The sequence below is a fragment of the Rattus norvegicus genome, chromosome 2, assembly GCF_036323735.1.
Source record: "Rattus norvegicus strain BN/NHsdMcwi chromosome 2, GRCr8, whole genome shotgun sequence".
NCBI lineage: Eukaryota > Metazoa > Chordata > Mammalia > Rodentia > Muridae > Rattus > Rattus norvegicus.
In genome coordinates, this window is record NC_086020.1 from 226,571,075 (window position 1) to 226,587,503 (window position 16,429).

Sequence of the window (16,429 nt, forward strand, 5' to 3'; positions counted from 1 at the left end):
ACTGTTGGGATTTGCTTCATTGTTTGACATCAAATGATGATGTAAAGTTCAAAAGAGTGAATATATTGCCATGTTCAGTTAAAGTGCACAGTCTGTTAACAGGTTGACACATTGCTTGACCTGATTTATGCAGAATTAATAAGCTATTCAAATAGTGTAGCTTTAATACGCTGCACATGATTCTGGCAGCCCTAGAGTTCATAAATGGACTTGGGACTCAGCAGTTTTGAAACGTGTATATGGAGTTTAAGAAATTTATTTTCCAGGTGCATCCCCTTCTAACTAAAATTTTCTTCATCTTGTACACTTAACAGCTGAAAAAGATATATATATATATAACTTGGGAGTGATAATGGGTCAAAATTTACAAAATAAAGTACTGTTTTGGTGTGGGAGTTGTCATGAGGCTGTGTTGAAGTGACTTAACTGTGGGATGTTGGTATCCATTGAGATGGATTTGTTCAGCCATTTACATTAATGAGCATTTAAATGCAACAGATCATTTCGGGTGACTTTAACATGAATGAATAAAAAAGTCAATGCTATTGGATTGTTTATTTGACAAGTGCTCTCTGTGCCACTAAACCTTACATAGTAATAGGGCATTACCAGTCTTCACCCTAATTCTGAACCTGTAGTTTAACCTTTTTTCTAGCTTTGATTTATCCATTGCTTTATTTCTTGTATTTGGTTTCTAGCACATGTGATTTCCACTTCATATTTTTGCACTGCTTATATTTACGTACGTGCAATCTTATTCCTTGTCTACATACAGATGTGGAAAGCTAGAAATAAATGTAAAAGCTTAATTTTTTATAAACATTTAAATATGTAATTTGGACATGATTTGTTACTTAAGGTTCTTCTCTAAGCTGGAAGTGAGGTGCATGCCTTCTGAAGATGGTCTGACTTTACTCTGTAATAAGTATTTACAGTGGAACACCAATTCAGCTATATAGTCTTCCCAATGAATTTCTCCTTACACCCATTTTACCTTTTGCTTAAATTGTGGGTTCTTCAGGGTAAATGTCATGCTAATTAAAACTTTGGGGTTCAGATCAAGTGTTCCCACAAGGGTAAGAACAGTATTCTTTGACTCTTAAAAAGAAATCCTTTCTGAAACTTGTATTCAAAACAGTTTTATTAGGCCTGTGTCTTGAAAGCCGGATATGACAAACATTTTTATAAAGCAGTGGATCTCTAGTTGGCTTTCAAATTGCTCCCAACCACCACCTTTGGTATTCACAGAGATGACTTCCTTAAACCATTGGTTGTCAGAATTAATGGGTATGTCCAGTTCTCTATCTTTGACTTGATGCTTTATAATACACCATTTCATATGTCGCTTCTAAGGGAATAAGCCATAGAGGCTTCTCCAGGTTTAAGAGAACAGAGTACCTGGAAAACCAACATTCTGAATGTATGGACACTGGACATGGGGTTACCCATGAGGCTTTCAAAAGAATCCAAGAATTTGCTCTCTACCCTACCCAGTAGTGTGATGGCATCACTAGTGCCAGGTATAGGACTAAAGTGAGTATTAGGTTGAATATTGATGTAGACTCTTTGTGTGTCCTATACCTCTTAATGCATAAATTCTTAAATTTGTCTTTAGAGTCCAGTTGGCCTGTTAATGGTGAATTTCCTTTGACTTTTTCTTGGGCAGGTTTGCAATGTGATAATCAGATTTTTTTTTTTAAATGACTAGTTTGTTTCCTTGTGTGGGTGTACTCACATTTAAAAGTATGAACCACGGTTAACTAGTGGTCTCAGGGGTAGTGAAACACTCACTTTTTATTTACTGGGTTAGTTGAAGTATACTTTAAACGCTGATTATGATGTTTTCGTGATTTGGGGGTGGGTAATACTAAAATTAGTCATGTTTTATGTTCACATAACTGTTCAATGACTGTTGGTTACACTTTTCAGTGAATTTGTCTTCTATTTTATGAGGAACCCAGTGCAAGTCACTAAATGTTGTCTAGTAGTGACATCTGCATAAGACTTGTAATAGCTAAAGTTAATTAAGCTTAAAGGAATTGTTACCATTAAAGTCTGTGTTTAAACACACTTTGGTCTTACTCAGTAATTCCAGCTACCATAAAGTCTGCACTTGAATTTAATACTGTATGACCTCAAGTTTTGAATATAACGTTGAAGCTGGTGTCATAAAGAAAACGGGTATAGGGAGGAGTAGTTCGGTGGCTTTCAAAACTATTCAGAACCATGGTCATTTTGATATTTTAGAATACAATCCAGTGGGTCTGGCCTGATGTGGAGCCTAGCAGCTTGTAAAGACCAACAAATGGTGCAAACGTCTGTAACTGACAGTAGATACTTGTAGCTATTACAGAGGTCTACTCATTAGACCAATTGCCTCGCTTCTCACAGTGTAAGTTGAGGTTTGGAGTTAGTGTTTGTGTTAATTGTACTGTAATGCAGATAATAAAGTAGTTTGCCCAGTGTAGTGAGGAAAAATCAATGGTAAATGGAAATGGCATTTGGCAGCAACAAATGTTCTAGAGTGCAGTGTTTCTTAGACAAGGAAACTGGGAGTCTGGCCACCATTTGTCCCGTTCCTTTACTACTTTGACTTTTGTTTTTAAGGGTATTTAATGATTAACTCAGACACTCAGTCTGCCCGTTTTTTATTCATTTTTTTTTCTTTTTTTCGGAGCTGGGGACCGAACCCAGGGCCTTGTGCTTGCTAGGCAAGCGCTCTACCACTGAGCTAAATCCCCAACCCCTTTTATTCATTTTTTAAAAAAAAATAATTTATCACAACCAAGTTGGATTGTATCACATTGTATCACAAATGCTTTTCATGCCCCTTGGTGTTTAGGCCAAACAAAGGGCTAGTCTATCACTTGGCATCCTATTGTAATACACCTGGCTATCTAGAGTCTCTGGAGACAAAACTGCCTCTTAGGCCTCAAATGTAAGTACAGCACTGACCTGAAATGGACATCTTAACTTTCCAGTCAAAATGATTATTCTTAAAGTTCTGCCCTAAATCATTCTAACTGTGATAGTGCTATTTTAAAGTTTTGGCTTGTCTCCTCACATGGATGGTGTTTTGGCCAATGGTGCCGTGCCATGGTATTGTTGACTTGAGACAGCCTAGAGTTTACTTAATGTAGACCAGGCTGGTATAACCCTAGACTCTCCGACATACCTGCCTCTTGCTATGGTTAAAGGTATATACTACCATGCCCATTCTAGTCCTGGTATTCCAGTAGCATTTGTAATATCACATAAACTTTATGTGATCTCTCTTATCACTAGTATGAGAGGTTAAGTTCACCCTGGTCCCTGCAGACACATAATGGGCTTCCTCTATATGGTCAGATGTTAATTTCATACCACATTTTATATGCAGCTTTTTGCCTTATATGTACATTTCTAATGTCAGCAACGTTTCTTGACCATTTTATTTTATACAGTGTATCAACTGTAGAGTGCATTGGCGCTGTTTTCCCTGTGTGAAAGGCATACTTAATGCTGATTGAGTCCATCCTAGAGTGTAAACTCCATGAAGGCAGGTTCTGTGTTACCCTCGTATTGAATGCTTTGAATGTTTTTAGGTAGTTTTCTACACCTAAATGACAATGTGTGGTTACAATCTCAGATTTCTACACTATAACCTTTACTGTCTATAACAGGGCTTTTCACCCCAATTTTTTTAACAGTATATAGGTATACAAACCAAACACATAACTTTAAATATTCTTGAAAGATAAGTCATCTAAGTGGGTGTCTTTATTTTGCATGAATCTTGCGTGGGTATTGTGATTACAAGATGTAAAGCATCAAGTTGAAGTTTTTAATTTCAGATCAGCAGCAGTGAGAATGCTACCCACAAATACAAGACAAATAATGGCATAAGTATATTTAGGTCCATTTCACAACTTGTTGGAAAATTTGCCCTAATCTCAAGCCAAATTTCCTCAACAGTTTTTAAACAAGTTGCCAAGTATAACCAGTTTTAAAAACTGAAACATTACAACACAGACAATTGATTGCATGCTAGGTAGTGGTAGGAGAATTCCGAATTCCTGTTTTTTTATGATGCTGATTGAGCTAGAAGTGGTCATGGGTAACTTTCTGTAAGAGTAGAAAACTACAGCAGATAAGGTTTATAAAACAGGTATCCTTTGCTGTGTGTGTGGCCTGCTACATGCAGTGCATGTTGCACACAGAACCAGTGTGGAGTAAAGTGACTCAGGAGAGCACTGCCAAAAACACCCAGATTCCTTGCAGGCTTAACTGGGTGCACTTAACTTTCTCCCTTGCTTTCTCTTGGTTGCTGTGTTTTTGTGTTTACTGTTGATCGTGTTTGTGCCCCCCCCCCCATACTTACCATGTGGGATTCTGACTCAGTTTAAGAGTCTCAGCTCTAGAGTACTGTAGATGAAACCGCAGCATAGACTTTTTATTAGTACAAATTACAAACTGGACAATTTTATAAAACATTTTGGGAATAACTTGTAAATGTCAGTTATCTCTTTTGAAAGAAATGATTCAGTTGTGCACACTTGTCTTAATAGTTGGGAGGCAGAGGTTGGGACCATCACAAATTGGAAGCCAGCTTTGTTTACATAGCAAGACCCTATGGGGCTGTAGGAGCATTCTCAAGGCCAAACAAAATTTAAAACAAAGATCAAGCAGGAAACATACCCAGGTAGTTTCCTTGAGCTCTTCCAAGTCCCAGGTGTGTTTTCAGTGGTGTCATTTTCTCTATGGACACATCCTTGTTACAATTAGAAGTCTATTAACTTCAGTTTTGCTGTTGTGCTCAAAATTCCCTTAGAGAAAAATTTGAAGTAAGGCTTAGGTGAATATAGCCAAAATAGGTGGTCCTGGAAAACCCAGAGTATTTAAAGTGGTTCTAAATCAGCTGAAGAGTACCTTACAAGAACTTGGTGGCCAACAGACTGAAAATGACAGTAGCCTTGAAAAGCACAACTTTTCAAGATAATAGAGATGACTGGGCACTTAAGCCCAAGCAACCATGATGAGCAGCTCCCACCACCAGCTGTGAAGACTTTGACCCCCTCTTCTGGTTTCAGTGAGTAATTACCAAGTACGGCATATACACATGATCCACATTAAAAATCTTTATAATCTTTGAAATGGGAGACGTTAAACTTTGAGAGAGACGTGGAGCTGGTAGAGAATTCGCATACAAACCACGTAATTAAAGTTATAGGATACAAAAACCAAAAATTTTATAACAAGTGAAATACTAGGAATTACAATACTTGAGAATAAGTTATCAAAGGTGTGCAAAACTTGCACACTGAAAATGAAAACAATCTAAGTCCAAAGGTGGAAATCTTGTGTTTATGTATTCAATTTAAGGTGTTGAGATAATATGTTTAAAGCAATCTAGATTCGGTGTTACTTCTGTCAAAGGCAAAAGAATCAAACCACGTTTCTAGTCTCACCAGAAGCTAATAAAGCTACACTAACCAAAACGGTTGATTGGAGGGAAAAAGCATAGGCCTTGAAATAGCAATGAGGAGCCATGTGTTTCTGCTCAGTTCACATCTCACATGATAGAGCAAAGCCATTCACATGGGAAAGACACCAACAAAGTACTGAAACAGCCAAGTAAATACATAAAAATGTGCTTGGGCCTCTGCCTTACATCACCCTAGAAGGATTGACGTGGAATGGATTGAAGCCCAAGCCAGGGGTGGCGATGAGGCTCACCTGTGATCCTAGCACTTCATAGGCACAAGCAGAAGAATACTCAAATTGAAGGCCAGCAGTTGTGCAAATGTACAGTATAAAAACCAGTTGCAGGTTTTATGTTAAGAATCTAAAATCCAAAAGTATGGGGCTGGAGAGATGGCTCAGTGGTTAAGAGTGCTGATTGTTCTTCCAGAGGTCCTGAGTTCAAATCCCCTGCAACCACATGGTGGCTCTCAACCAATGCCCTCTTATGATCTGTCTGAAGAGAGTGACAGTGTACTCACATAAATAAATCTTTTTAAAAAAATCCAAAAGTATGAAGGATTTGTTAAAAAAAAAATTTTCTCCAAAAAAAAAATGGGCAAATAGCCAGCAATCGTGAAAGAAGGTTGGACGACATCGTCAGTGAAGAGGCAATGAAATCACAAGGGTAATCACACCACAAGGGTGATGAAAACAAGCATTTAAGCAAGTAGGAATGAATCCTCATGTGAATTTCTTCATAACTACTGAAGGGTTGAAACGAACGAATTTGAGTTTCCTATTTTTAATAGTTTTTTAGTTATAAGATACTAGAATGTAGTTAGATCTTAAAATCATTAAGAAAACAAAACTAAAGACACCACATTATATGAACAATCAGAATAGTTACATCTACAAAAACAGCTGATGCGAGCCTGGCACCAAGAAGGAAAAATGGGAAGTGATTGTCTACTAAGAACAGGAGTCTCCTTTGTGCAAAATAAAAATGCCCTGAGTAATAGCTATGGAACATATTAAATACACTGAAATATAACCTTTATAATCTTAAATGGTTACTTTTATATCAATCTCCCTTTTAAAATACATCAGCATAAAGGATAGATAAACCATAATTTTTTGGTTTCCAATTTCTGTTATAAATTCTTTACATATGTCAACATGTGAAAAATTAATTTTAAAAATATTTATTTTATGTGTATATGTTTTTGCATAGTAGGTAAATGCACCACATGTGCCTGATACCCAGGTCAGAAAAGAGCATCAGATCTCCTTTGAAACTGGAAATAGGATGGTTGTGAGCCCACCACATGGGTGCTTGGAACTGAGCCCAGGTCCCCTGAAAGAGCAACAGACACTCTTAACCACTGAGCCATCTCTCCAGTCCTATAAATCAACTTTAAAACCTAGTAACTTGTAGTATGTTTATTATGGTATGATTATAACACTATCCCTACATTTTATAAGTAAGAGCTTGAGGAAAAAAGCTAATTCTCATTAAGACTAAGCCACTGGGGTTGGGGATTTAGCTCAGTGGTAGAGCGCTTGCCTAGCAAGCGCAAGGCCCTGGGTTCGGTCCCCAGCTCCGAAAAAAAAAAAAAGAAAAGAAAAAGAAAAACCACTACCCAAAGACTATATATGGACTGACCCTGGGCTCCAAATTCATAGGTAGCAATGAATAGCCTAGTAGGGGCACCAGTGGAAGGGGAAGCCCTGGTCCTGCCAAGGCTGGACCCCCAGTGTACAGGATTGTTGGGGGAGCACCCATATAGAAGGGGAGGGAGAGAGGTTAGGGGGATGATGGCCTGGAAACCGGGAAAGGGAATAACATTTGAAATATAAATAAGAAATACCCAACTTAATAAAAATGGAAGAAAAGAAAAGATTTAGGCAGAGATATTCATCTTCCATAACCTTAGCACCTAACCATTATGGTGTATATTAAACTAAAACCAGAGGACTGTGGAGATAGATCAGTTTGCTACACAAACATGAAAATCTGCGTTCAGTACCCAGCACACATGTAAAACTCCTAATGTGGTGGTACATTCTTGTAATCTCAGTGCTGGGAACTAGAGACTGTTGGCTGGGTCCCTGGGACTTGCTAACCATAACTCAACAAATCCCAGGGTCCCTTTTTCAATAAAGGTAGATGACTCCTGGGAGTGAACAACACCTGAGGCTGTCCTGTGGCCTGCTCACATATATGCATATGTATTTGCAGTCCAGTGCCTCTCCACACATGCACAGTCATCTACATTCTCAACACAAATAGAGAAATGATGAGCACGATACAAGTAGAATGCTAATAAAAACTACACACTACTTCTACAGGTTAAAAAGTTGAATAATTAGTCTTAGAAGATAGGTTTAATGGCCTGAAAGGTGTAATTCATGAAGGCATTAGAACTTCAATATATAAAGTAATTTTGAGTGTAGTACAAGAAATGAAGAAAGCCTTTAAGAAACACGAAGATAGGGGTTGCGGATTTAGCTCAGTGGTAGAGCACTTGCTAGGTAGCGCTTTAAAGTTGGTGTATGGTTACACTTCCTCAATAAAGGACATTGGAGAGAGACTGCAGGAGGTGGATCCTCTAGAAATTTCCTCTAGAAAAACTGAGAATTGGCTGGCAGGAGTATGGAGCCAGTATGTGTCTATGTACAAGTCCTTGCAGCACTGGCTGTAGGATAACCTCTCTGTGCCTCTTTGACAAGTTTTTGCATGGCCTACACAGAGCTGCCTGTTGCCTGGGCACCCACAGTCCTAAAGTCATCTGTGGGCAGTGATATGATATATGCATACTAACTTTGCCCAAAGGATCTACAGGTTCTGCTCCCCCTGCAAGTTTCTGTGCAGGCTGAATGATCTTAAAGGGGGTCTGCGTCCTTTGGACTCCTGCAGCAAGTCGACATTGCCAGTCGTAAATCAACCGCTTCCATGTTTATAATCAATCTGTGGTCTGTCCCTGGTAACTCCAGACTGGTCAAGGCCTGCCTGGCTAAATGCATATTTTGTTTTCCTTTTGTTTTGTTTGCTAGCTAACAGAGTATACTCGGCACAATTGAAGGGATCTGAATCTCCATTTTCAAGTTAGCAGACTTGGATTCTCTCCCTCAGCCTGAGGTCCCTTGTAATTTTCTTTTATTGCCATGTATTATCTTAGTTAATTTTTATATTATACTCCAAGCTAACCTACTGTGTTTCTTTACTGATTGAACTTAGACTCTTAAAAAAAATGTGGGAATGAAGCAAAAGAAAGTTTTGAAATTTTACAGAAAAGGGCTCATTTTTTTCTAAAATAGAATTTATATAAAATACAGATTGAGTAACCCCACTTGAAGCTCAAAGATAAAGGGGAAAAATTCAACACCTGAGACATTGTGCTGAATGAATGGGGTGGGGGAATTAAAGCAAGTAGATGAAAAGTAGCAAATTATCTAGAAAAAAAGATGACAGGGACGTTCTCTTGTGGAGCAGTGGAATTTAGCCCATGCATGACCTCTGGAAGAACGGTCTGTGCTCTTAACTGTTGAGCCATCTCTCTGTCTCCTATCACTGCTTTTTGATGGAATGAGTCCCAGGCATGTGCGCTTACTGCTGTGGCTGTGCTGTCCCTTCTCCACCATCAACTGTGCCCTTTTAAACTTGGGCTCTTCAAGTTGCTCCTTGCCAGATATCTGGTCCCAACACCAAGGAAAGTCATCATGCCCACTCCTAACATCCCAGACCAGAAACCAGAATTATTTCTTTTCTTTAAATTAAAAAATTAAAATGATTAAAATGTAAATCATAGTTATTTGATGAAATGTATTTATTTTTATTTTATGTATATGGTTATTTTACCTGCATGTATGTCTGTGCACTGCATGCCTGCCTTGTGTGTGTGGGCAAAAGGAGGATGTCAGATCAGATCCCCGGAACTGGAGCCTCAGATTGTTATGGAACACCATGTAGGCGCTGGGAATCTAACCCAGATCAGATCTTCTGGAAGAGCAGGCAGTGCTCTTAGTCACTGACCAATCTCTCCAGTCCTAGTTCTTTAGCCCATAGGTTTTATAAATGCAGTTTTACTGTTGCTTGCTTGCTTGGATGACATTGTGATAAAGACCCAGGGCCTCCCAAGAGGTAGATGAATATGCTGACACCAAGCCACATCTCTAGCACTCACTTCCCTTTTTATTTTGAGATAGGATCTTACTAAGCTGCCCAGGCTAGCCTTGAACACTCTCTGCAGCTAAAGTAGCCTTGTATCATGATCCTTCCCCCTCTCCTGTAGCTGAGATTACAGGTCTGCACCAATAAAAGGGGTATTTTATTGTTTTTCATTTTGTTTTGTTTTGAGGTAGTGTCTTCTGATTTAGCTCAGGCTCTCCTGGAACTTATGTAGATCAGGCTGGCCTCGAACTCACAGAGATCCACTTGGCTCTGCCTCTGGAGTGCTGGAACTCAAGGTGTGTAGCTGCCTGGCTTGCTTGTTTTTATCATCATCATCATCATCATCATCATCATTATCGATATTGAGTTTTATTGACATGTTCTGAGAACACTGCCATGCAGTGTTGAAATTATGAACTTGATGAGATATAGAATTAATGAAGTGAGAAGTCGCTGGGTGTGTCTGAGAGGGAGGTTCTAGGCTGGGTTAATTGAGATGGGAAGACACTCCCCACCCCTCACCCCACCCCCGCCAACGGTGGGCTCACCACTCATGGCTGGGCTCCTGGAGTACATGACGGGAGAAAGCTGCCCGAGCGGAAACATTTATTTCTCTTTGCTTTTTAACTGTGACTACAGGGCTGGAGAGATGGCTCAGTGGTTAAGAGCACTGACTGCTCTTCCAAAGGTCCTGAGTTCAAATCCCAGTAACCACATGGTGGCTCATGACCATCTGTAATGGGATCAGATACCCTCTTCTGGTGTGTCTGAAGACAGCTACAGTGTACTTATAATATATATAATAGATCTTTAACTGTGACTACAATGGGGCCAGTTGCCTCTGATTCCTGTTACCATGTCCCCGACCCCCATTCCTATGAGCTGTACCCTCAAACTGTGAGCACAAATAAACTCTTACTTCCTTAAATTGCTTTTACTGGATACATCACAGCAATGAGGAAAATGACTAGTAATCCCTTTCTTAATTCTTTGGAATCTGTTGGTATTTTCTCTGTAGCTTGGTACAGTGTCATTTTCCCCCGCCAGTGTTGCAAGTGAATTAAAAGGCAGTCAGGCACACTGAAGTCTTCCTGCTTAAGGGCATTTACTTGCACTGCTCACTCCTTAAGCTCTGTGACCCACTTTCTGGTCTCTGTTCTTTACCTTCACCTCTAGCTAATCCAAGAACACTGATAGTAAATGTATTAAAATTACAAAGTATCTTTTCTCACCGGGTCCCTTAGAGATAAGCTTCCTTTATGTAATGTGCTAGGTTAGTTACATTGTAGCAAATATTTTGAGGAAGCCGAAGAATAGCCTATGATTTTGTAACTAGTTCATTGAAATCAAGTTTCTTGCCTTCTGCCTTCATTACACGCATTTGTTGATCATATCAGATGGTGTTCTCCACCCCCTCTCTCTTCTTTCTTTCTTTTTGTCTTTTTGTTTTGTTTTGTTTTGTTTTGGGGGGGGGTTGTTTGTTTTGTTTTGAAACAAGGTTTCTTTGTAGTCCTTGACTCCCTTTGTAGACCAGGCTGGCCTCAAACTCACAGAGGTCCACCTTCTTCTGGCTTCCCCAGTGCTGTGATTAAAGGACTGAGCCGTCACACCTGGCCTCCATTTCATTTTTCCCTTTCCCTTCAAGTATTAGTTTACTTCCTTTGCTATGATAAAATGCTGGCCAGAAGGAACTGAGAGAGGAAAGGGTTCATTTGATGTGCATGTCCTTATTCTAGCTCATCACTGAGGACAGTCAGAGCAAGAACTCAGGGCAGGAACCAGGAGGCAGGAATGGAAGCAGGGCTTCCTGGTTTGCCCTCCATAGCCCACCCGACCTACTTTATTGGAAAACCCAGGCCCAACTTCCCAGGGGCAGCACAGTTCACAGTCACCCAGCCCTTGCCACATTAATCATTAATAAGAAACTGCCTACAGGCTTGTGTACAGGCCAATGTTGTATAGGCATTTTCTCAATCAAGGTTCTTCTTTCCAGATGACCCCCGGCTTGTGTGAAGTTGACAAACAAACAAAGCCACCTTGCTAGCACACTTCAGGAATTTAAACAGTCTAGTTCAGTTTTGTTTAACATTTTAATCTCACAAAGAGGAAACATTTCTTTTCCCAACAGTCCAGCGGAGGAGATGAGAGTTAACAGTTTCTTTTCTCTATCTCCTTACTTTTCTGTAGCTGCCCTTACTTCTGGGTCCCCCTTTTTTCCCGCAGTTGGGTAACCATGCTTGAAGAGAAACCATGATGTTCTTTGGTAGCTCCCTCAGAGGAACTCAATTCTTGTAGCTTGGTGATGTTGTCTGTGTGTCCTGTGAATGGCATCTCTGATGATCTTGGGCAGCATCCCAGTATACTGGATTGGGCCTTGTTATTTTCCTTGGGGTCCTCTCCGTTCACCACAGTCATGCATTCTTGATGCACTGTGTCCTAATGGTGAGCACAGATTCTACCATTTTTATTCTTTGTGTTATTTGAGAGTCTAGGGACCATGGCAACTGTCAAGCTTCCCCAAGCACTATTTCATCAGGTGGTCTGTCTGTCTGTCTGTCTGTCTGTCTGTCTGTCTCTCTCTCTCTCTCTCTCTCTCTCTCTCTCTCTGTGTGTGTGTGTGTGTGTGTGTGTGTGTGTGTGTGTGTGTGTGTGTCTGCCTGCCTGCCTGCTTCTTTCCCTCCTCATTCTTGATGGGTTTAGGGATTTCTACATTTGCAGCTTCTGACTGAGGAATGAGGTGCCAGGCTTTCCTGTGTTCCTAATCTCCACAAGCAATTCTATTGGAGTATTCCCCACCTAAACCCACAGACAGACTTAGTCTTTCTTGCTATTTTTACTTTACATTTTTAAACATTTTGTTTTATTATTTAATGTGAATGTATGTCTCACCAGTATGTATTTATGTACATATGTATATACATTACATGCATGTCTCAGGCCATCAGAGGTCTGAAGAGGACCTTGGATTCCCTGGAATTGGGGGTGACAGGTGGTTGTGAGCCACGAAGTGGGTGCTGGAAATTGAATCCAAGTCCTCTACAAGAACAAGAGTTCTTGAACTTGGCCTGACAAAATGGTTCCCACACAGAAAAGCAACGAGGGGACCCTGGCTTTGGGCGGTGCTTGAACCCGGGTGGCGGGTGGTGGCGGTCTGGCCGCCGCAGTTCCTCTCTGGGAGGCTGCGGGAAGCACTCAGCTGACCTGGGGGCGGGTCCGGGCTCGGGGCGGGGACAAAGTGGCCAGGCCTTGGTAAGGCTTGGGTGACACTGCCGGGTCCCTGCTGCGAGCGGTCAGCATGCATCTCCACCTGCTCTTTCTGTTGGCGCTGTGCGGGGCAGGCTGTATGGCCGCAGGTCCCAGCTACAGCCTGAGAGGGAGCTGGCGGGTGAGCAACGGGAATAGTTCCCTGGAGCTGCCGGCTACTGTCCCTGGCTATGTGCACAGCGCCCTGCAGCAGCACGGGCTGATCCAGGTAGGGCGCACAGCCACCCCTCCATGCGGGTCCAGGTCGGTCTATGTTGCTGTGGGAAACTGGGGAAATGGCCTGGCTGTGGGGGTTCAAGCCAGTTGTAGACATTGACCCTCTCTCGCTGGGTCGTCAGCGACCCCGAGAGGCGGAAGTTGCCTATATGAAACAAACAGTATGTCTGCTGTCTACTTACTGTGGTGATTCTCTGCTCAAGCGTTTCAGAAGAGGACTTACCTTTTCCCCCAAGGACCGGGTTACTGCTACAATCATTTGCATGCTTGCAGGAGCTCTTAGTTACCAAAGGTCATCGACTGTAGTGTCTCAGGTTTTCTTCCTCTGCTTTGAAGCCTCGGGAGTCAGGTCTGAAATAAACGCAAGGGATTGGGGAGGGCACTAGTAAAGCTTGGTTGTCGATGCTAATGAAGAGTATACTGGGGTACTGGGGAGGTGTGTGTGTGTGTGTGTGTGTGTGTGTGTGTGTGTGTGAATGAAACCCAGAGCTACGAGCATGCTAAGCACACGTTGTACCACAGAACTACATACACCCCAGTCCTAAAACCTAAATAAGGTGCTGATTTTTTTCTTAAATGGGAGTATGTTCATCCAACAGTGTAATAAGTTTCATTATGACAGTTTCATGTGAGGGCACCATGTACTTTGCTCATACTCACTTTTTACTGTGTTTTGCCATCATGGGATCCCTCCCTCGTATAAGTAGTTTCTCTCCAGGGTGGTGTCCTGTAGACACACACTCATGCAGACATACATTTACATCTAGAGCCAACAGGAGTGAAAACATGCCATCGCTTGTTTCCTTCCTGAGTCTGATCTGTTTTACCTAATGTGATTACTTCTGTTTCCATTCCTGTGTAGTTTACTTTGTTGTTGTTTCGTTTTTTACCAAATTTCATTGTCTTTGTTATCTTTACCTTCTTTTCACTGGCTTTTTGAGACAGGGTCTCATGTAGTTCAGGCTGGCCTTGAACTCCCAATGTAAGTGAGGATAACCTTGAACCCCTGATTCTCCTGCCTCCTCCTCCCATGTGCTGGAGATACAAGTGGAGACCACCTTGCACAGCCTAAATACAGTTTTCCGTATGGATAGAGTGTGTGTGTGTGTGTGTGTGTGTGTGTGTGTGTATGTGGTGTATGTGTGTCTGCATGTGTGTATGTGTGTGCATGTGTGTGTGCATGTGTGCATGTGCGCATGTGTGTGTGTCTGCATATATGTCTGTGCGCACGCATGTGTGTGTGTATCTGCATGTGTGTATGTGTGTGTATGTCTGCATGTGTGTGTGTGCATGTGTGTATGTGTGCATGTGTGTGTGTGTCTGCATGTGTGTCTGTGTATGTGTTGTGTGAGTGTGTGTGTGTGACACTTTCTTTATCTGTTTGTTTGTTCATGGGTACCTGGGCTGATTCTATCACTTGGCTGTCATGCTGCAACCAAATGGATGTGCAGATATTTCTTCCCTATGCTGCCCTAGGAGCCTTCAGGCATAGGCAGGAGTGGTGCTGCTGGAGTATAGGGTAGGTTTATTCTTAGTATTTTTTTTATTGTTATTGTTTCTGAGACAGAGGTTTTTTTGTTTTCTTTGTTTCTTTGTTTTGTTTGTTTGTTCAAGACAGGGTTTCTCTGTGTAGCTCTGATTGGTTAGCTTTAAGCTTCACAGAGATCCACCTGCCTCTGCTTTCTGAGTGCTAGGATGAAAGCTTGAGCCACTACCACAGGTCCAGTGTCATGATTTTTAATGGTTTGAGGAACTTCCATACTGATTTGCATAGCAAACCTGCATAGTTGTGTGTGTGTATACGTGTGTGTGTGTGTGTGTGTGTGTGTGTGCGTTGACACGAGTTTGTGCTCTCTCTGTCTCTGTCTCTGTCTCTCTTTCTCCATTGAACCTAGAACCTTATGCATGCCAGGCAAGTGCCTACCACTGGACTATACCCCTACCCCCCCACACACACACACACAAACTGCCTTTGACAGTTGGGAGGACATTCATGGTTTTGCCCTTGATGCTATGGTAGTCAAACTAGGATTATGAACATTTCTGATCTGGAATTCATGACTGTCTGCCTGCCTTTGCTTCTTTTGTTTTTTTTGTTTTTTCATCTCATATATCAGAAAGAAAGTAAATGCTGTACCCTACAATGAATTTCCATTGTTATAAATGTCAATGAATTACAATAGAATTACAGTGTATTTTTTAGGTAAGTCTTTCTGAAACTTAAGTAGTATGTTCACAATTAACAAAGTATACCAGGAAAGGTAAAAGGGGACATGTGACATGAAATTGGAAAGCGGTAGCTTTAAGTGAGGGGTCACAGGGGAAGAGAGGGGAAGGGAGACAGAGGGAGAGGGGAGGGAGGGGGGGCAGGGGAAAGGAGGAAGAAAGACAGGGGAGAAGAGGAGGAAAAAAGAAACAATGAAAATCGTTTGAAAGAAGTGTCAGAATGAAACCTCATGCTTTGTACGCAAACAGTAAAGCATATGAAGTAGACCCCGTGCACATGTGGCAGGCTACCACTCTACCTTTACCTGCAGAGCCTCATTTTGCCTTTTACTAACCGAGTTAAGCCAACAGGAAATAGTAACTTGAGCAAGCCAGATTATTGTCCTGTGCTATCAGGCTACATACAAAAACAAATGCTTTACTTCTGACTGAGGATGTTTGCTTGGGCTGTGAAGTAACCACCGAATGCGTCTTTGTGGGAGTAACTGAGAAGGCTTTGCAACCTCCTCACCGATACTTAGAAGTGTTAAGCTGAAATAAAGTGGGTTGGAGTCCCTGGTGGTAGTTCGATGGAAGAGGAGTGATTAGTTAATCTGGGAAGACTCCATCCATTGATTAAGGTGACATTGTTATTGTAGCATCCCCTTTTAGGGATGACTTTGAGAAACATTGTATTGTTTGGCACAGACACTGGGCTAGATATGAACTTGAAACTCATCTTGAGAAAGCCATTTATTTCTCCACTTACCTAATTAATTACCCTGTGTTTAGTTGGTCCCTCCGATTGTGACAGGCTCTGTTGTAAGTGCTTGAAATCCAACAGGAAAGAAAAGAAGTTTTGCTCCAGTGAACCTTCTGGAGAGTTAGCAGTCAGCTACCAAGTTAATAAATTACTGGGTGAGCTGAAGAACAAAATTAGCAGATAAAAGGAAGAGAAGGTTGGAAAGATCGCTTTTTTAAAAAGCCATTTTAATATGGATTTTTCTTTCTTTTTTGGTTCTTTTTTTGGAGCCGGGGACCGAACCCAGGGCCTTGCACTTGCTAGGCAAGCGCTCTACCGCTGAGCTAAATCCCCAACCCCAATATGGATTTTTCTTATCAGAGAACTCT

General features: G+C 41.4%; 1 protein-coding gene across 1 annotated transcript in view; it reads left to right on the plus strand.

Annotated features, from left to right (window-relative positions):
• The first annotated feature begins 12,893 nt into the window (after positions 1 to 12,893).
• Positions 12,894 to 16,429, plus strand: part of Manba (mannosidase beta) — a 92,553-nt gene continuing 89,017 nt past the window's right edge. Inside the window, exon 1 of the mRNA NM_001031655.2 lies at positions 12,894 to 13,085. Coding sequence (NP_001026825.1) covers positions 12,909 to 13,085 — 177 coding nt within the window. The 5' untranslated portion in view covers positions 12,894 to 12,908. The remainder of the gene's footprint in view (positions 13,086 to 16,429) is intronic.